The sequence below is a fragment of the Agelaius phoeniceus genome, chromosome 11, assembly GCF_051311805.1.
Source record: "Agelaius phoeniceus isolate bAgePho1 chromosome 11, bAgePho1.hap1, whole genome shotgun sequence".
NCBI classification, from domain to species: Eukaryota; Metazoa; Chordata; class Aves; order Passeriformes; family Icteridae; genus Agelaius; species Agelaius phoeniceus.
In genome coordinates, this window is record NC_135275.1 from 11,996,143 (window position 1) to 12,017,885 (window position 21,743).

General features: G+C 40.9%; 1 protein-coding gene across 1 annotated transcript; it reads left to right on the forward strand.

Moving 5' to 3' along the window:
• Positions 1-1,792: 1,792 nt before the first annotated feature.
• RUVBL1 (RuvB like AAA ATPase 1) lies at positions 1,793-17,691 on the forward strand. Its single transcript, XM_054639979.2, has 11 exons — positions 1,793-2,038; positions 2,873-2,959; positions 3,573-3,705; positions 7,576-7,727; positions 8,995-9,084; positions 9,909-10,058; positions 11,339-11,402; positions 11,693-11,891; positions 13,614-13,716; positions 16,729-16,820; positions 17,104-17,691. The coding sequence occupies exons 1-11, from the start codon at positions 1,898-1,900 to the stop codon at positions 17,261-17,263; spliced, it is 1,371 nt and encodes a 456-aa protein (XP_054495954.1). The 5' UTR covers positions 1,793-1,897; the 3' UTR covers positions 17,264-17,691.
• The last annotated feature ends 4,052 nt before the right edge of the window (positions 17,692-21,743 follow it).

Genomic DNA, 21,743 nt, shown 5'->3' on the forward strand with positions numbered 1-21,743 from the left:
TGCAGCTCACTACCATTAGGTGTTTGTATTCTGCGACTAATATGACCCTGAGAGGATGTAGAGAGTCTAATGACATACACACTTTTCTAATTATTTAAAGAATAGCTCATATTTGTTAGTCAAAAATTCTTAGCTGAACAGTTCTATAGCAGGATACCCTTACAAAGGTGCTGAACCACACATGTGTGCAATTATATTGTAATTACAAATTTAAACTAGAGTATGTAAATATAAACTGACAGAACAATTAACAGAAAAAGCAAGCAACAATAAGCAAAGTCTTTTCTTTGCCAAATTACATTTATAACAAAATTAATGGAAGCTCTTGAACAAAGAGGGAATGAATAGCATGTATATGGTTCACTGGGCTTTTGCAAATTGAACCATAGCTCCTATCCTCCCTAAAATGGCTCTCTGAGTTTGTGCTGTCACAGGACTGCTTGTGCTATCCCCTGGCAGTGCACAGGAAACCCAAGATGGCACCAGACATCAGTCCTGCCTCATACCACATTAATCCACTGGCTTTAAACACTGCAGACACAGACATGGTTCTATAATCACAGAAAACTCTCTGTATCTATGGGAAGAGTCCCCTGTCTTTTTTTTTTTTTTTTTTTTTTTTTTTTTTTTTTTTTTTTTGTGGGAGAGATTACAATACCTACAACAAAGAGAACTCACTGGAACTTCAGGCTCCCAGATGCCATCTAAAATTTTACTGTTAGTGGTCTCCATATGAAGCATCTAAACCCCTGACAGAAGGTGCAGCAGTCACCAGCAAGCCCCAGTCAGGAGCTGTAGCATCACAGACCTCAGAAACACCGAGGTTTCTGCCAGGCCATGAGACGACCTGCTGGGAAGCTGGAGTGGTTTTACCCATTTCAATTGCTCAGAGCTCGTAAGGAATACATGCTATAGATGCAGCACATGTCACAGCCTCAGATGCTTACAGGAAGGCTTTCAAGGTGTAGAACAGAATTATTCTGCAGTTTCACTGAACACTAGAAACAGTGAGCAACACCGAACAGGTAAGAGACCACCCCCGCCAGGGGAGTTGGACTAGGTGGTCTCTAGCAGTCCCTTCCAACCTTAACGATTCTGTGAATCTTTGACAAAGCTTCAGAAAACACCCTGGGAAAGCCTCAGCTTATTTATGTGATCTAGAGCCAGCCGAGGTTTGGGTAAGGCTCAGGGCTCCTGGCGCACTGTCAGCAGCTGTGGGCGGGCAAGCGACAGGACACCGAGCCAGGGACAGGACACCGAGCCAGGGCCACCCGGCACTGCCCCAGCCCCGGCAGCAGCACAAACACTGGCTCCAGAGCCACATCGGATTCTAGAGAGAAAGAAAGAAGGAAGGAAAGTGCTCCTGGCGCTGCAGGGCCAAGAAACCTGCGAGCAAGAACGAGCTGGTTCCACCTCCATGAGAGCTCCGCTCGCCTCTCCCCAAAGCCCCCTCGCCGATTCAGAGAATCGCAGAACCGCTTAGATTGGAAAAAACCTCCGAGCTCAAAGGGTCCAAGCCCATGAGGGGTCACCACGCTCTTTAACCGGACCGTGGCACCGAGTGCCGTGTCCAGCGTTTCCCTGAGCTACTCCAGGCACAGCCACTCGGCCGCCCCCCTCCTTCCCGGCCCTACTCCTCCGCAGCGCCCGCGCCCGCCCGGACCGGCCGCGCACGCCGCACGCGGAAACGGGCGGGCGGACCCTAAAACCCTGAGCCCCCGCGGCTGACGGACAGGCCTTGCACCCAATGAGCGCCGAGAGCGCCGTGGCGGAGGCCAATGGCGGGGCGGGGGCGGGGCGCGCCGGCGCGCGCTGGGAGCCCCGGTAACGCGCGGGCCGCGTGCGAGGAGCGCGGGGCGGCTGGGCCGGAGCTGCCGCTGTCCCGCCGTGCCCCGCCATGAAGATCGAGGAGGTGAAGAGCACCTCGAAGACCCAGCGCATCGCCGCCCACAGCCATGTCAAGGGGCTGGGGCTGGACGAGAGCGGCGCCGCCAAGCCGGCGGGGGCCGGGCTGGTGGGGCAGGAGAACGCGCGGGAGGTGAGCGCGGGGCCGGGCCGGGGCGGGTGACAAGTCCCCGGCATAGAGTGAGAGTCGTGCCCGGGGTCCTGCGTGTGGCTGCTGCCGTGTGAGACGCGATGGGGGCAGGCGGGACTGTGCTGGCTCTGCTCCTGCTCCGCGCAGGGACCGTGGTGGTCTCCCGGGTATCGGCGTAGAAAATATTGTGTTAGAGGCAACGGAACCGACCAAAAGTTAACAGGTTTGGTGCAGATGGGGATTGGAGCATCCGCTTCAGTGCGGGGGCCGGGTAAAACCATCATAGAGTCCCAGATTGGTTTGGGTTGGAAGGGATCTTAAGGAAAACCATCACACGGTGCTAGATTGGTTTGAGTTTGAAAGGATCTTAAGGAAAACCATCATAGAGTCCCAGATTGGCTTGGTTTGGAAGGGATCTTAAAGATGATCTCACGTTCGGACCCCCCTGCCGTGGGCAGGACACCTCCACTGGACCCGGTTGTTCGGAGCCCCATCCAACTTGGCCGTGAAAGGAGATCTATAGAGGATTTGCGGCTCAGGCAGCGAAGATTAATTTCTTGCTTTACCCTCAAACCTCTCTCTGTGCTCGGGACTGCGAGAGTGGAAAAGGAGTCGGGGCTCACAGATTGAGTTTCGTTTTCTGTGATTTTTAATGTCTGTGTCAGATAAAATGATTGTAGAAAGTAGGTTTTCATGATCTTTTCTTTCTTTTTGTGTGCATGAAATTGAAATTTTTACTTTTTGTTAAATCTGTTATTCCTAAACACTTTAAGTAACATTGAAACAAAGGATACTATAGCAATACTTGTGTTAACAGTATAAATATTTAACTTACAGGCATGTGGAGTTATAGTGGAGCTAATCAAAAGCAAAAAAATGGCTGGCAGAGCAGTGCTGTTGGCAGGACCTCCTGGAACTGGCAAGGTATTATTCTTCTATTTTGTTACAAAATGAAGTATTTCCAAATCTGTTTTAATTTGAGAAAACCGTTTTAGGATAGTGGTTACAAAAGGTTTTCATATTCCAGAATTTTTTTTTCAGTTATTGTATTGATGTAGTTTTCTACTTGATATTTTTAATTTTGTGGTGTCATTGACACTGGCAGTACTCAGTGGTGTGTTCAGCATTTTAATGTGAAACCACCTCTTGTAGGTTACTAAACACATAGGTAGCAAGGGCTCTGAAAAAGTTTTAGAAGTTATTTTTATATTAAAAGCCAGAATAGTTTTTGCTTGGTTTACTTTTTTCCCCCTGTGCTATTTATTTATATTTCACATCTGTATCAACTGTCAAATTCAAATGCCCAGTGTTGTATTTTCAGGGGTTTTTTTAAAGTCTTTGGCCAAGGTCACCTGCGTTGGAGGAAGGTTGTTATATGTGAGAAATACATGTCAGACAGAATGGTCTTACCATTAAATTGGTAGGTGATGTATAGAAGGTGATATAATGAAGGAAGTTAACTTAGTGCAAAAAGAATAGTTTCTTAATTCTCTCCAAAATTAATGTCTGGGTTTTTTGGTTTTTTTTCCATTTAAAGACTGCTTTGGCTTTAGCTATTGCTCAGGAACTGGGAAGCAAAGTTCCTTTTTGTCCTATGGTTGGAAGTGAGGTCTATTCCACTGAGATCAAGAAAACAGAAGTTCTAATGGAAAACTTCCGACGTGCAATTGGTAAGTTTCAGGAAAAGAAGAATTAAGTATTTGCATGATACTAACTTTGCTTTTTCCCAGTCATCTAAAAAGGAAAAACTTTTCAGTGGTCAAGATGTTTTCAGATTTTTGTATGCTTCTTTTCTTCTGTGCTGATCCTAATGTAGTGAATCTCTTTTACACTTAGTGGAGTCAGGTTTTCTGTTCACAAACTGTAATTTAATTATTGTATTTTGGTTTATACCTCACCAGATTCTCTCATCCTCCACATTCACCTCTCTGATTTGCCTGTGACTGAATAAAGCTGAAAGAAAAAATAATTTTTAATTTCTTATGTTAGCAGAAATACTTGTAGACAGAAAAACGCTCCTCCTGTTTTTTGATTTAATAATTTCACCCTACTAAATAAACAGGCTTAATCAGGGGCTCCCAAACAGCAGCATTAGCCTGACTTACTGTTCCAGTGAGCATAAAGTTCCATGCCAACTAAATAAATACTGTAACTTAATGTCATCCTCAGTTCTACAGTGCATTTACAAGTTTGATGTAAATTGGTTTAATTTGCAACACAGCCTCAGTGACTATCTAAAATCTCTTACACAGCTGCTGCTGACAGCTGATAGATGCAGATAGAAGTGGCCCTTGTTTGTGTGAGGATTTGCTAAAGAGAGCCCAGTTGATTTCAGTCCTGAACATATTAACAGTAATTTTCCTGTTTCAGTGCCGTGGGCTTCATCTGGCAGCAGCAGGGTGAAGTCTCTCAGCTCTTCAGTGTAACAAAAGTATTCCATTGACTTTTATAAGAAAGCAGCTTTCAGTAGTATCTGGTCTTCTGGTTACCATGAAACTGGCAGGGCCTGGGGGAGGGAAACCTCAGCAGTCTGCAAAATTTCCTTGATGTGATGAAGTTCCCTGTCAGAGGTTTGGAAACCTGAACCAGCAGGTGGAACTTATGCCATCCATGTTGTCAGTTCTAGAGATAGCAGAGATTTAACAGCCAGCTACATTGTTAGTTCCCTGCATTCCCTGAATGTCAGTAGAGAGACACTTCTAAACAAATATTAGTGTTAATGAAAGATGGAGCTTCTTTTATTCCTTCCTGTTGAATTCCATGTCACATTTTTGTAACGCAGCCTTTATTGAATATTTTTATGTGTTTCAAAAAAATTCTCTAAATTATTTTAAAGGACTACTAACCACCATTTCTTATAATGAAACACTTTCCAGTTGAGTTTTAATCTCAGGGTTTAGCTTCCCTGCTAGGTAAAGAAATATTTTACAGGGGTACATTTTTAAAAAGAAATTATTCCGTGCAGTGTGGTTGGGTCTGGATGCAAGGCAAGCTTCAGCTCACACATCCATCAGTACTTGAAAGTGTTAATTTAGGTTCTATTAAGTTTTGTTTGTATGTCTCCTTGGTAGCAGGTTCTGTGTACATCATCATTGCTCATATCATGCATTTTGCTTTCATGGGGTTTAACCACCTGAATTTTTAAAAATTATGAGAGATGTTAACATCAAATTTTTTACTTAATGGTTGGGGTTTTTTTTTTTTGGAGACTACAGTCTGACTGGTTTGGATCACTTTATAAGAAAGTAGGAGTTACTCTGAGTTTACAGAATTTTTATTGTTGAGAGTCTTTTAATAACAGACTCGACATAGTCTCATGCCCAAGTAGTGTTTGGGATGCAGTAGAGAGATTATAATATGTAAGAAACTGAAAAGGACAGAGTGGGAATGTGGAGATCAAATTGTTATGTGGGTTAAAAGCAATTTAACCTGAGAGAGATTAATCCAGTACAGAGCTCATTAGCAGCTGGTGAGGATGATGGTAGCAGCTAATGTTAGGAGCTCAGCTGCAGTAAGAAATAACTGCTGCAGGAGCCACTTCAGTGGTGTAGCTGTTCCTTGTGTTGCCAAGCTGTATCTGCCAACGGGTGGAGCAAGCCCTGCTCAGCTCCATGGAGTGCTGTTGAACCAGAGCATCAAACAGCCCACAGTTGCTGCCTTGGATTTGGGTCTGATTTGAAGTAGGAGATCTCTCTAAGAACTCTTCTGAGAATGAAATTTGTAGTTGACACATACATAGTCATTTGAAATTAAAGGATAATCAGCAGCAAGTTCAAAGCATCAATTACCCTTGTTCAGAGCATGTTCATCTGTGAATATTTTCTACAGACACCTCTCTAAGAGCACATTAGTCTGGATTAGAGGAAGGCTTCTGAAGCAAATCCCTGGGTTTGCCCTCGCTGACTTGGCTTTGACTTGTATTGTGGAGCAGAATGAGCACATGAACTGGATTCTTCCCAGATGAAATGGACCTGGAAGATTCATTGCATGCTTCAGCATACAAATCATGCTCCAAATACAAACAGGCTGCCACACTTTCAGAGCAGAGTAGAGCTTGTGCTGGACATTTAAAGCAAAACAAAGAGGACAAGCAAACCTGGTCTAGTTTGTGGCAATAGCAGTTTCAGTGTGCAGATTCCCATATTGCTTCACACTCATTGCTCATGAGCCAGTATGGTGCAGCCTTGTCTAGGTCTGTCTTTTAACTCAGAGGTTCATTCATTTCTGTCTGGTGCTTTGGCATACCTGAAGAACATTTTAAAAACTACTGAAATTAACTTTGTACACAACTTTTTATGTCATCATAAATAAGATAAAGCAAACATTTCCTACCAAGAACTTGTCACAGTTAGGCTGTTTCTCACATTTCAGATCCTGGTCTGAATTTGGGCCCAGTAGAGGGAGACAGACTCGTATTTGTCAGTTCTTTATAGCCTCTATCAGCAGCTCAAAATTACTGGTGAAGTGTCTGATCTATTTCAAAGCAAAATGAAAAGTTACGGAACAAGCAAAGGTTTATAAAGTCACAATACCCTCAGACTGGGCAGGATGACTTCCTTGTATCTTGTTACAGCCCATTCATTATTTTTGGTATGGCATGTGTGTCTCATAAAATACTTCATGGAGTTTCTTCAGATGTGGATTCTTTGAACTTCTGTGTAGATAGAACATACATAATTGTAGTAGTGGTGGTGATGATAGTGGGTTTGCTTTGAAACAGTCTGCCTGTAAATGTCTTCAGCTCTATATTATTTATCAATTTAAAATAACCTAGTTAATTACAGTAATTGTGACTAGAACAGAAAATAGCAGATATTCTGATGATTGCTTTGGCTGTCTGAAAATTAACTAAGTAAGGATGTAATTTTCAGCTCTTTCGAAATAGCTGTAAATTTGCATTGTAGCAGTTTCTGCTAAATTTTATCTAGCTCACCTTTTTGCTATTGAAAAATATTTGAAATTATACATAAACCCTTTAGTAATTTTATGATGTTATAGCACAATACCTGTTAATCAATGTATGTTATATTTTTAACTTAGTTGCTAAAGTATAAAATTTTTTATGAAGTTATTTTTTTCTTCTATCTTTTTAGATGGTCCAAAACTGCAGGGCTTTTTTGATGGTCCAAAAACTGTAAATCTCATTGTTATATTAATGTAACTAGTTTCAGAAGATGGCCTGTTTCTGGCATTAGCATAGGGAGCAAATCAAGCAGATTCCCTCTTTGTAGGAGGGAAAAGAGACAGAGAAGCCTAATATTTGCTTCAAGAACTAATAATAATGAATAGAAGAAAGTAATTTCTAAAAGTCTAATAAACTTCTCAGCAGGTCAGAACTTGAGCTGAGCTTTTATTCTGATGCACAGGATGAATATTCTAACTTAATATTGAAGAAGAGAGCAATAATTCATCTTTCTGTCTTTAAAAGTAAAACATTACCATGAAATGTAATGCACCCTAACAATAAATTACATTTTGTTGACAGTAAAGCAGCAGACTCCTAAGTGCATACTGAAGCTATTTAAAACAATTTCTTGCAGGATTGAGAATTAAAGAGACCAAGGAAGTTTATGAAGGAGAAGTCACAGAACTGACTCCCTGTGAGACTGAGAATCCTATGGGGGGATATGGCAAAACCATCAGCCATGTAATTATAGGACTCAAAACTGCAAAGGGAACCAAACAGTTGAAGGTAAGTGTGGTAGAGTCTCAGAAATTTCCTTAAGTATTTTGGGTTTGCAGCTTCTATTTTTAGCACTTCTTATTTCCATTTCAAGCTCTTGATCCACTCTGTCAGGTGGAGCTGCCAGGAGGCTGCTTTCTTTGGCTAGACAACTTTATCCTGACTATCTGCTTTATGTAGAATATTTAGATATTGGTCTTGTGTCCTTCTAATTGAAAGAGGAGATAAACCCATCATCACTGGTTAGCAGCTGCTGTTATCCTGTTTGGCAGCACTCACCTGTATGTCTTCAAGGAGTTAAAAGTGAGTTTTAATAGGAAGAGATCCTGATGCAGTTTTGTAAATGACAAATACCACAAAAAATGGGCTGAGTTGGCAATCTGAGCTTCATTCTGTCTCAGTCTGTGATACACTCTGACCCTGGCTGTAAATTAATGTTCATGGTAATAAACATACGAGAAAGGCCTTGTTTGGTTTCGTTTTCGTGATTGTCAAGAACCAAATTTTTGAGGATGGCTTGGGAAATATTGCCTGTTTAAATATAAATTATTCTTTCTGTCACATCTTTTCTTTCTACATGGGGTGTCATGCTCTAGTGAATATTTGATAGAGAACTGGAAATTGAGCTGGTGTGTTGCCAGCTCAGGCCCACTTTCCTTTTGTTTTCTTGTCTCCATTCAATTTCCCTGTCAGACTTGGAGAGAACTAAAAGCTGTCTCTGTTGTTAAGTATCATCTTTCATTTGTTCACTCTGAAAACAAGGAAATGAAGAGCAAAAGTGAATAAACATGTACCAGGAGAAACAAAGGCATCTAATATATTCCACACCCACTCTCCCTCACAGAGCTTCACAGAGGATGAGGACTCAAGAAATCAAGGAACATTGATTCATATATTCATATATTCAATGCTATAGCCAGATTTTTTTATAAAAGTTTTCCTAGAAAGCTAGAGAACTACTGTTTCTTAGGTATAAATACATTGTCACATTACTCAGAGGTATGTTTTGTAGCTGGTACCATTATGTTTCTGGCACTATCACTTCCTTTTGAATAGCAGATTTTTTTGTAAGACAGCAAGTTCTGTGCATCTTCCAGATTTATTCGCTATCCCTACTCCAAATGTTACAGCTTTATAAAATTCTAGAGTTATTGTCAGGGTGAGTTGCAGTTTAATTTCAGCTGATGGGAGTGAGCTTCAAACTGAATTTCTTTACCTTGATTACCATAACAATATGGAGCTGTTTTGATCAACTGTGCTGTTTGCTTGTCTCCAGCTGGACCCGAGCATTTTTGAGAGCTTGCAGAAGGAGCGAGTGGAAACTGGTGACGTTATTTATATTGAAGCAAACAGTGGAGCTGTCAAGGTAAAAGAAAAGTTCTGTACTTTTATGCAAGTGTATGTTTTTTGCAGACCCTTCTCTCCCTTTGTCAGAAGGCTCTCTGATTTATTAACCTTAGCTGACATGATATGGTTACATGGAAATTTTAAAAAGGGCCCAGTGCTTTCTTTATCAGGAGAGAAAAGTCTCTTTTGCACCCAAAGGATGTGGAGATCTGGTTCACAATTAAGGTCATCTGGCAAGGAAGCTATCACTGATGCTGTCTGGATGAGGTTTTTTTTCTGTGAGATCAAGGCATCTCTAAGGGAAGAGGGGAAGAACCAAACAACTTTAGTCATTTTCAGGCTGACATGTGCAGTGTATTTAATCTTTCTTTTATCGCTCTGATATTTTCACCACAAGATATATACATGTAGAAGGGAATACTGCATTAGTTAGCATTCTTTTCATATCTGATTTAGAAAGTGTATAGTGATACTTGCTGTTTAATGGATGAGCATAATATTTTCTATCATAATAAATCACCCACCTACAAAGGAGGTTCTCCCAATCTCTGGTTAATCTGCTGGATTTGTCCTTTAGCAAGAATAGCATATGGTAAAAGAAGGGGAGAGAGGAGTAGAATATTGTTGCCACTGAAAATATCAGGTGTTTCTCAACAGAGTTTTTGAGCTTTGATCAGCAGATAGGGTATGCCTGTTGCTAAGCAGGGAGTGGGATGTCTGAACTGTCAGCTGAAGCTTGTCAGAACTGGAATTGTGAACTAACCATGTTATCAAATTCACGTCACTCAAGGCTTTGGTACTGAAATTAATTCTATACCTGGGCTTCTCTTTTTTGTTCCTCAGAGGCAAGGGAGGTGTGATATCTATGCTACAGAATTTGACCTTGAAGCTGAAGAGTATGTTCCCTTGCCAAAAGGTGATGTGCACAAGAAAAAGGAAATTATTCAGGATGTCACCCTGCATGATTTGGATGTGGCCAATGCTCGACCTCAGGTATCTGACTTCACAGATGAAGTCTTTACAGAAAAATTATTTGAGATAGACGTGATGTTACAGAGTAATGGAGATGTAGGAAGTTGAGCTAACTCACCCTCAAAGATTCCACTGTAGGAAAAGCAGTAGGTGTTACACCTGATACACCCTGAGTCTAGCTCAGGGCTCTGCCATGGAGGTTAAAGAGGTTAAAGCAGTTGCTTCCTTAGAATTCATGCACCTGGTCGTGGAATACTGGTCAGGATAATACTCCTGGCACTACAGAGAATGGTCGGGTTCCAGCTTCCACACAGGTATTTGGGATCCACCACCTTCACAGTTAATGCAAAATCTAGACCCTGCTCTCTTTCCCTCCACTGCTGTGCCTCCTCACTTAGAGAAAAAGAGAATTGTGGGCTGTTGCCTCTGACCAGAAAAAGAGATTGTTGCTTTCTCTCTAGAAGGGAAGCTGCCTACAGGTGTGAGCTAGCAGCAGCCAGACCTGCATAATTTCATTTAATGGAAGTTCTGAGCGCAGATTAATATGTTCTGCTCTGTTTATGGTTTTATAATTATGAAATGGAAACTGCAAGGACTGTGATAAAAGGTGTCTTAAGTATTTTTGACTGCTGTGGATTCTGTTGATGTTCTTACTCATTTCAGAAATGTTTCATAGCCACTTGTTAAACTTCTTTGTGAATTTCAGTAGGGCTCTGCATGTATTGCAGGAAAAGAAACCCCAGAAAATAGAAGAATTACTCCTTGTTGTGTCTTCACATAAATCCACTCTTGAGGCAATTCTATCTGTGTCACAGACAGAAGTCACTGACAAGTTTAAAGGCTGGAATCCCTACAGTAAAACAGTACAACTCTTTAACTTACTCAAATTCAAAATAATTTTTTAAAAAATTATTTTGTAAAAATCATGGTATTAAAAAATTTAGAATAATTCTTCCTGTGTTGACAGGCTGAGCACCTGCTGTGCATGCAGGCAATCCACGTCTCTGTGTGCCCTGACAATTTCATTCCTTAAGAGTTCCTCTGTGACAGTTTTTTCAAGATCTCATTTTGATTTTTTATGCTCTCCAAATGAGCAAGGAGAGGGGGTAGCTAGGTGATTATGTTTAGAATACTGCTGTGGTGAGGTGACCTAAACTTTGACAGATTATCAAAAACTGCTGTTACAAAGTATTAAGTTAACTCTAAGAAACAACTCTCTAACCAATCCCTGATCTATAAAATTTCCAAGGTGTGTGCTTACTACATGACCTCAAAGCTGATCTGTCACTTTCTTTTCCTAGGGAGGACAAGACATCCTTTCTATGATGGGACAGTTGATGAAACCTAAGAAAACTGAAATTACTGGTATGAAACCTGTATGGCATTTTGAGATTATATAATCTATGTGCTTTCCAGTTAGAAAATGAATTCTCACAATTCACATGTGAATATTTCAGTTAGAAATACTTTGTTGACAGGTATCTCCCAAATACAGTACGAAATGTCACAAAATTTTAGAGTCACAGGTATTTTCCTTGTTGGCAGTAAGATACCAAACCACAGAAAAGTTCAAGGAGAATTTTCTTTGCTTCAAGCCTTACCCTCTGACCTGTAGTTCACTGGCAGAACAACCAACAGTTTCTTTTTGTTCTCAGACAAACTTCGAGGAGAGATAAATAAAGTGGTGAACAAATACATTGATCAAGGCATTGCAGAGCTGGTGCCAGGTGTGCTCTTTGTGGATGAGGTTCACATGCTGGATATCGAGTGTTTCACATACCTGCACCGAGCACTGGAATCTTCCATTTCCCCCATTGTCATCTTTGCTTCCAACCGAGGAAACTGCATTATCAGGTATGATGGCTAAACTTGAATTTGCCACTTTGCATTGTTAGAAAAATGTTGGAATTAGCTGTGTCAGTAGAGTTACAATCTTTGAAGGCTTTTCTCTCTGACACTGACACCTGTGATAATCGTCTGCATGAGTTGCAAGCTGCATTGGTGCTCAAGAACTGCTCATGAGCTTTATGATGGGACAAGCATTTAACACCTGAAATGTGTTCCAGGCTGACTGGAATTCCTCCTCTTCCCCTAACTCATCTCTCCTTCTCTAACAATTGTTTCACTTCTGGGTGATCTGTGAGTTACCATTCTCATTGTATACCTTAATACGTCTGTTACCTGCACATTAAGGACATCAGAAGCACCAGAGCTACAAACCTCTAATACCATTGTTTTCTGCTTCTGGATTATTTTGCTGCTTGCAATCCTAATTCCATCAGACTTCAGCTTCTAGTTCATACTGGTAAAGTGTGTCACAGTTCAGCCTCTCCCTTTTCCTGCTCTGTTGGTCTGGCATTTTGTGATTCTTCAGTCTTGCCAACCAACTTGTTTTTCATTTCCACTTCACTTTGATATTTTGCACCCACAAAATGCGTTCTTTTCATGTTCAGTAAAAGTTCTCTCATTTTATTTCAGTCTTCTGTAAGTTCTACTACCAGTTTGTGGTCTAGGCCTCATTATGTCTAAACAAGCTGTCATTAGCAATGATTGCTACTCTTTGGATTGATTTAATTCAGCTGTATAACCAGCTTCTCCTTTCCCTCATAGTTGCTCATCTGGTATTAATATTTCTCTGTTTTGTTAGAAGTGAGAATGATAAGCCCTTCAAAAATGTTTAAGATGGACATTACTTCACTCTGTTTGCAAAGATATAAAAAAGCTGTCTTGTAAAAGTAAAGGAAGTAGAGATCTGTCAGCATGGATTCACTGCAGATCTTGTTATGAAAAAGTTGTGATTTAAGCAAGGAAATTTTCCATATAATAGTGACAGCTAATATTGGAGAACCATGGCCAGAGCTGCAGCTACCTAAATACTAGCATTGAACTTAAAAGTGTAGTTCTTTACCAGCACTTCACTGTTATTACTGCAATCTGTGTAATTCTCCTAAATTAAATCTGGGTATCTTTTGACTTCACAGTAAATTACAGTGGTCTTGGGAAACCAAGAGTGCATGTGTCTGCAGGCTGTGCTGTTGGGAGTTGTATGTCAAACAAATAAAATGGTTGGGGATCTAGATCCTGCCCTGTCCTTCATACAGAGACCTAAACTTCTCAATTTGCTGGGATGTGAGCAGGGAATGTAAACCACCAAAGTATTCAATGGAGGGACTGGAGAGAATGGCTTGCTCAGCAACAGGGGATGTTCTCCAAATGGATGATAGTATATATAATTTCTGCTGATACTGCTAAACAACTTAGTAAGAATGATTTGTTCCTTGCTGGAGGATGCCTTGGAACATTAGATAAGGCTGTATTGTGAGATACAATACAAGAAAGCACCTCTCACTATATTTGACAGGCATGTTTAAGAGCTCCAGCAATAGTGTTTGTTTCCCTGGGGCTGTCTGGAATGAACCTTAGACCAGAATGTTTCCTGTCTCTGACCCAGGGGTGTGTGTCTCTGTGGACACACAACAATTGTAAGCTAGTATAGTCACTCTACTGATTTTAACCAAATCAATGTACTGAACTCCTAGCAGTATCTGATTTCTTTCTGTTTGGTTTCTCCTCTAGAGGCACAGAGGATATTGTGTCTCCTCATGGAATCCCACTGGACCTGCTGGATCGAGTCATGATTATCAGAACCATGCTCTATACACCCCAAGAAATGAAGCAGGTATGCACAGGATTTTAAAGAGCTTGTTACAAGTGCCCAGAGTTGTGCACAGCTTCTGCCTGTTCTGTTACTGTAGAGATGTTTGGCTCTGTGGTCACCAGGGCTTGTGCCAGAAAGCTCCCTGCTTGCTAAAAGCCTGCTTCTCTAGGACTCAATACAGAGAGCTGGTGGAAGCTGTGCACACAACCTCTCTGACTCCAGCCACTGGGGAGTTGCTAAGCACATGGGGAGCTGAAAGTGGCACCTCACTTGCAGGAAGGGATGAATTGTTAGCTGAAACAATCTCTTGCACAGATGTACTTTCCATAGTTTGCAGATTTCAGCAGGTAGTGCTTTTTCAGTTGGTGTAAGATGAAGTGTCACATCATGGGATCTTTAGTCCCAGACCTCAGGCTTTTCCCTCACATGAGAGGGGTTGAGGAATACAACCTCATGTGCTGTATTTTTGCCTTTATGCCCTTATGTACTATAGCTTTAACCTACTGGGGGTGTCTCCTGAAACAGGGAGAATTTAATGCTCCTACTTAAGTTTGGAAATGTAAGCACAGAAAGTGTTGCAGAGATATCTTTCCAAATGCCTGGAAGTTGTCCTGTGGGGCCATCACAATGTATTGTATATTGATTAGAATGCTTGGTGCCATAAGGATGCATTGTGTCAAAGATCCCCCCTCATTAGCCTCTCAGTGCTGGGAAGTGGCACAATGCAGAAGACAGTAGGGCTTACCATGTCAATTCTTTGTATTATTTAAGAGATAGTGTCAGTGGAGGAGAGTGTTATGCCAGATAATGGTCTCCTGCTGCTGGAGAAGTGCCAAGGTGATGTGGATGCATTTATGGAAGAGGCAAAGCTTCATTTCACTTGGTTTGAGGAGCTTTTCATTCATGATGTCCTGAGCTGTTCTCAGGATGATTTTTTTTGTACCTAAAGGACATTTTGAAGCATTGTTGTGTAGATTGCAGTAGAAGCAGCCCAGTGATTTAACAATACAATTAGGTTTAGTCTACAAAACAAATTTTCGTGTGTGATTTTTACTCAACCTGGGGATACTAAAGACTGTCTGGATTTTCCTGTAGTGTAAGTGAATTCTGTGTAGTTAGTGCTGGATTACCATGCAGGTAAGACACTTTCTGAATGCTGATGTTCAGAACAGCTGGGTAAGTGCTGGGATTTCTACCTGCTCCAGGGCTGAAGGAAAGGAAGTGTTCAGAGTGGCATTTCCTTAAGGTAAAAGTAGAGTTCAGACATTTGGCCCCATAAATCATGTTGCCATAGTCAGATAACCTCATCTTCCCTTAAATTAAGGCTTTTGAATGGCAGCTTCTCCTGGGAAAAGAGGAGGAGCTATTACACTTAACTGTGGCTTCTAACTAAGTACAGTTGGGGTGGGGGTAAAAACAAGGCATAAGTAAGTTAGTTCTCTAGTTTTGCTCTCAGTATTTGTCTTTCATGTTAGGAAGAAGTTTCTGCTGATGATGTTTCTGTGTGAGACTCTTTGCCTTCACAATTGAGCCCTTTGTCAGCACAGAATCTGGTCATGTATCTACTGAAAGTTTGTTCATAACCAGTTGAAAATATTTTTTGGGCATGTGATAAAGTAGAAATCCCATTGTGAAGTGCTGCTCTGAGACGAGACACACAGTAACCTTAATGCAGCCAGAATAGGGAAAAAAATGCACTTTTATGCTTATTCTAGTCAGGTGGTGTTGTAATCAAACTTTTTTGCATATGTGCCTTGGATATTAAAGGTTATAACTGAGATGTTTTGTTCCTAATGTATTTCACCTGATAAACACTTGTCTTCCTATTGCATAGTAAATGCATATGTAAACAAGAGGTGGATTAATGGCTTGGGCCCTAGTCCTTGGGTAATGTTCTACCAGGTTATAGATAAAAAGTTACTCTTAAAAACATTGTTGAAGATGTGACATTCAAAACCTTGTTTGTAGCAGAGGAAGAACAAAGTAGCAGTGTTTGAATGAAGGGAAGGGGATGTCTAGGTGATCTACAGGTGAAAAAAAAAATTCACCCTGAAATTGCAATTGGCAGCAGCATTGCCAATATTCAGTGCACATATCTTAGCACCAACTTTCTGCCATTTCAAGCCCCTCTCTTCCTCTGCTCCCTGAGCGCATTTTTATGGCTTTAATTTAAACGAGTGCTTCTTGATATCTTGTTTACAAAGCTGCCAAAGTGAAAAATACCTGTATTATATGAGGCTTGCAGTTCCAGAGTTATCTCTGCACTACAACACAACATCATTATCCAGTCTGCCCCTTATCACTCAGCTGGTAATACAGACTACCGAGAGACTTGTGCCACTTTTGTTACAGCTTTATATGCTCAGGCTTATTGGTGATATCTTCCTCTCCAACTTTGTAAAGATCTTCAAACTGGTGCAAGCCTGAGACTGTTCTTGAAAGATTAGATTTTTCCTAGTGATTTTTTTTTTTTCTTCTTGAAGGAATAGGTGAATCATAGAAAGTAACTTTTTGATTTATTTTACTATCTTCCTGTCAATTGAAGAAAAAGTGTGTTGTGAGCTGCTAAGGAAAGGGTGTAGCTTTCTGTAGGGCTTTTTGGAGGGCTCTGCTGTACAGCACCAGTGATACACTGCAGAATTCAGTAACTGCTGTGGCTATCCAGAAGCCTCCAGCTGCCACTAACTTCTAACATACATTTTCCATTTTCTTATATAAGTTCTCATATTCTGCTCCTTATTAGTAGGTAGACTTTGCTAAGTGTGCAGAGTTACCACGAAGGATTAGCAGTCCAGATGTGTTACTTTACCTACCTTTACCTAAAGGTTATTTACCTTACTTTTTAACAGTATAATTGCCTGTTCAAAGACTTGGAATTCTACAAATCTGGTTTAGTGATAATTTACACCAGGTTAACTCTCCACACCATCTTGTTTTGTAGCATGTCTCATCTCTAAACTAATAATTTACAGATACTAGGTAATTTGGCATGTTAATTGTTTGGGCATATACCTCACTTACTCTTCCCAACAGATCACAAAACTTCGTGCTCAGACAGAAGGGATTAATATCAGTGAAGAAGCTCTAAACCACTTAGGGGAAATTGGTACCAAGACAACCCTAAGGTAAGTTGGGCACAGTTTCTGTTCAGCATGACTGGGTCTAAAGCCACTGTTGGAAGTAGACAAACCTCTCCTTTACAATGACATGGTCTGTTAACAATCATTAAAAAGAGAGTGGTAATGCTCCTCTTTTCTTCTTTAAAGAATGAATATGCTGGAGTGCTTGCTGACTTTCTCATACTGCTGCTAGAGCTGTGTTTCCTAGCAAATGTCCCAGCTCTCTGTGTCATCAGTTCCCTGGGATGCACTGAATTGTAATTACTCAGCTGCCTCTGTTTGATCACAGGTATGCTGTGCAGTTGCTGACCCCAGCTAACCTGCTTGCCAAGATTAATGGGAAAGACAGCATTGAGAAAGAGCATATTGAAGAAATAAATGAACTTTTCTATGATGCTAAATCCTCAGCAAAAATCTTGGCTGATCAACAGGAGAAGTACATGAAATGAAAAGCTTATCATGTTCCATGCTTTGAAGTAGCTTTAACCCTTAGCCAGGGCTGGCTTAGTTATTGAATGAGAAATGTTAATGGTTTGTCTCTTTTGGGACTGAAGAATATTTAAATGTTGGACTGCTTTGTCAGGCCAGAATTAACTATTGAGTGTTCCTGTTTCATTATCAACAATAAGATGCTCCATGGTTTGTGTGTAACATCTTAGTCTCTCTTTTATTAGTATATGTGACATTAGTAGCTCTTGGCCCATCAGTTTTGTCTTTAGATTTTGTTGAGAAGAGCTCCAACTGAAGTTGATGCATAAGAACAGTCTATTTTCTTTATGAATCCTGTTTTAAAATAGTTTCCTTTTACAGATGATAACTTTTTGGTTTTGAATCCAAGTTTGTCTGAAGTGCTTTATAATAAAACATGTCAAGAATATTGGAAGTGTGTGTGTGTGTCTTCACTCTGGACATTGACCTAAGAAACAGTCAAAATAAACTGGAATTAACAAAGCCAAATATGAGTGAAATGGATCTTCAACACAAAAATAGATTGCAGCAAAGGGAAATATAGATTGGCACCTTTTGGAAGTGTTTACTTCTTTGTAGGGTTCGGGTTTTATTTTCTGAAGACTTCCTTAGAGAATGCAGAAATACACCATCATTGTCTTAGCCCTATTTAAAGTCTTTCCCCCAGAGAAACTTAAATTTTTCTTTTGTTTTCCTAAAGCAGATTTCAAAAAATTGTTTCCATTATGATTAGCTATTTTTTGCAATATCCCCACTTTCTTGATCACTCAGAATCAGGAAAAATTTTCAAACTAAAACTGAAATCTCTCTCTGCACACTCTGGATGAACTTCAGGTTAGTCTCACATTCACAGTTGTGTGAAGCATGGATACCTGATTGCTTCACAGGACCTGGAGGTTAAAGGATTCATGATTTAGATCCCTGTAACACTGAAATACAAACCTCTGTAACCACATAAATGGATGTATTGGAGAAAAAATGTAGAAGCTTTATCAAATGACTAACTTCACATTCCTTATTAGACCCTTTAGGGATTTAAAACTCTATGTACACTACTTAAATAAGCATTTCTGGGGGTAGGGTTGGAAAAATAGTAACCACGGGAGGGAAGGTTTAAATGTCATTTTTAGCATATGCAAAGTGGACATTGAAGAAGACTTTTCATTAACTCATTGAAATTTTGATCTCTGTTCCTGAATAAGACAACCCCTCACAAATACCAAACATACTCAGCCTTCCATGAGTCCCTCACAGGAAGTCAGTGGTTCCTCTTGTGGGGAGAATCTCAGTAATGGGAAATCAATCACACTTTAGGGTGGATTTTTTGTTGTTTTGTTCTTAAAGGTGAAATCTACCTCTATTACTCATTTTGCTTTCCTAAGAGGTTTTCTTCTGAAACTTTGTGGTAGTTAAAGAAGCTAAAATTATCACAAAGCCATAGCATGCACATTTGTATAAAATAATTTGCATGGGTTAATTGATACATACCAAATGTAACAAAGGTCTCTTGTTAAATCAGGGAATTCTGCCTCCTAAAACACGCAAGAGCTCAGTCATCATCTCCTTGGGGAAGGAGTCCAACTGCTAAAAATCTCTGTCCTCACCCCTTCATGCTCTAGAGGCTTGTCTCTTCCTTGTGCTGAAGTGCTGTTAGTGGAAATTGCTAATGATTTTTCAGCTCCAGTAACTGTGGACTGGACAGCAGAGTCTGATGGGGAGAAAAAAGTGGAGCTGGAAGGAAGCTGGATGGTTTGGATTAAATAATGTTTTGATCATATTCTACCATCTCAGTCATGTAAAAACCTGTCCCATTCTTCAAAGTAAAATTCAGTACTCTTGTCAGCCAGCCCTAATTAGCTTTTGTACTTTAGAAATCTACCCACTCCTTTCTCTACATCTGCAAATAAACAATAATGACAGATAGATTTAATTAATTATTTTTGGTTTATCTGTGAATATTTTTGGCCAAGGAGCATTCCTGCTTTCAAACCTAAAAATCTGCTCTCTTACTAATTCCAAGTGAATAAAGATTACAATTAAACCAGCAGAATAATTTTCACAGTGCTTCTGAAATCTCTTTTTACTGTGGCTGGATGGCACATCCTGTTTTAGTGCTATGGCAGCACAGAAAGAGACACGGTGAATTAAGCTGCTGCATGATCAAAATTGAACCTTCGTTTTTCCTGTTGCAGTTTGAAAGTCCTTCTTGGCAATGATGAATGTAGTTATTTAAGAATATAAGCACCATTTTTCTGAAATATCTAACTGATCAATTTAGAAAGAAGTCTAAATAAACCTTAAATAATTCTGAATGCCAGAGCAGTTCAAAGGCCCAATCAATGTTTGATGGCATTGGCTTTTTAGTGATGAATTTTTCTCTGTTCACTCAGCAAAAGACTACTGGGGCAGTGAAGGGTGGTACCTCCTGGAATACTGAAATCCTAATACCACTGTTCCCACTTACCATCATTAGGAAGGGGCAGAAGCTCTTGTTTCTACTTTAGCAAGCCAGTTGTTTCTTTGCTTACAAAATGATCTTTATAAAAATTCAAGCTCTGCAAAGATGGGGAGAAATATCTGTTCTCACAACAGTTAAAACAAGTCATTCTCTGTAAAACTCAAGCTGTGTAGCCTGCCAGACCTCAGATAAAAGCAAAAACCTGGGAAGAAGTGAACTGTGTGCCACACACTGCAAATAAGCAGCTCCATCCGACCCTGGTTCCACAGCATGACTGATGGTACCTGTCACTTGAGACTGACTGCAGCTACAAGGGTACTTCAGGAAGAAAACAACGTCTCAAAATTCACACAGAGGGGAAAGCAGCAGCAACCAAACCAAATCAGTTTTCCCAAACCTTTAGCAATTAAAAAAACCAAAACATTACATCATCATGTGAGACCATCCTTACATCTGCCAAGTCTGTGGCAGAGCAGGGGCTGGTCCCAAAGAACCCCCAGGAAGGAGCAAGGACCCTTCTAATGGGCAGAACTTGGTGCAGAGTGTGCTCAGGAGGGGCTGACCTGGGGTTACCCACAGGTTTTGCTCCTGGAAGGGCCCCTTTTCCCTTCTGCCCCTTCATGTCTGCACAGCACACAGGCCCTGGCCCTGTGGGACCCTGTCCCCTGGTGCCACCTCTCTGATGGCCATTAGGGCCCAGGGAAGATGTAGAGCTGTGCTACAAAGGGAAAATCCTTCCACTCTGAATGGTGAGCCAATGTTTATCTAGCCTATTAAGGGACGTCCAGCAGACTTAGTGGTGTCAAAGCTTTGCCCATGAAAAAAGGTCTTTCATATTACTGATAAAAATAGTTCTGTTGAAAGAATCACTGCACCATATACAATAGGAGCTGCTGAAAGATCTTCAGAAAAAGTAGAAATACTCCTGACACAAAGCTGCCCCATGAAGGAGGAAGGCACAGGCAGCAAGGAACATTCCCACCGAATAAGTTTGGTTATTAATATTAAACGTGAAAGAACAAACTATTATTTTAATTCTTTTCTTTCTATTTTCCACAAAGGTTGCACTTGGTGCATTAATCTTCTCAGGGAAGTTTTTACGACCTATTGCCTACACACTATGAGAAGTTTCTCCATCCATTACTTGCAGGGAAACGGGTCCTGCTGTGTAGGAAAATATTTGTTACATCTTATCAGGGTGACACATAATCTAACAACAATTACAGCAAGCCCATATTTTGTACTATTTCGTTTTCAACGTGAAAAATAGTTCTAATATTAAACCTGGGGTGGGTGGGTGCTCTAGTAACCAGTTGAATATTATAAGCTGTGATTTCCTTTCAATGTGGAGCAATGACACACTGGATCCTGCTCTGAGGCAGGGGATGCACATAAATCCAGTGTACGTGCCTCCTGTGCAGATGCCATGGTCTGGTGGTACCTGAAAGTTGATTCCTCCTGTTTACACACACCAAGGACAGAAATTGCCCTGTCTTTAGTTTTCATGTGGACAAAAGCATTTAAAACAAAATTCACCTTTAGGGGCAAAACAGGAGACAGTCTGAAAGCTGACCCAGCCAGGAAACCACCACTGCCAAGACTGTACACATCCTGAAAACTTCCCACCTCAAAAACTGGTCCAGATGCCCTCAGAGGAAATAACTTTTATTCCCTTGTTGGGATGGGATAAAATGGTTTTTACCATTTGAAATTGGGGTACCCACAAACAGCACCAGGGTGAATGCAGCAGCTCAGAGCATGGCAAGAGTTTTGCTGTGGGTCAGCAGGCACAAGACACAGGTGAAACCTTTCCCCAGGCTGCAGGATGGCCAGAGGATGTGCTGGTGTTACACCAGTGACCTGTTTTACTCCCTGCAGGGCCAGCAAAACCCTTCCCAAAACATTGGGGAACCCTTCCTCTGTACCAGTGCCTGCACTCACTGCTGAGTGTCAGATACAGCATTGTTCCTCAGGCTGGAAACACTTCAGAGAGGTGAAGATGA

Excerpts from the sequence above, each read along its gene's own strand:
- RUVBL1 (XM_054639979.2), top strand. The coding sequence starts at position 1,898 with ATGAAGATCGAGGAGGTGAAGAGCACCTCGAAGACCCAGCGCATCGCC. Across the intron at positions 2,960-3,572 it reads GACCTCCTGGAACTGGCAAG|ACTGCTTTGGCTTTAGCTAT; the intron begins GTATTATTCTTC and ends TTCCATTTAAAG. Across the intron at positions 16,821-17,103 it reads GGTACCAAGACAACCCTAAG|GTATGCTGTGCAGTTGCTGA; the intron begins GTAAGTTGGGCA and ends GTTTGATCACAG.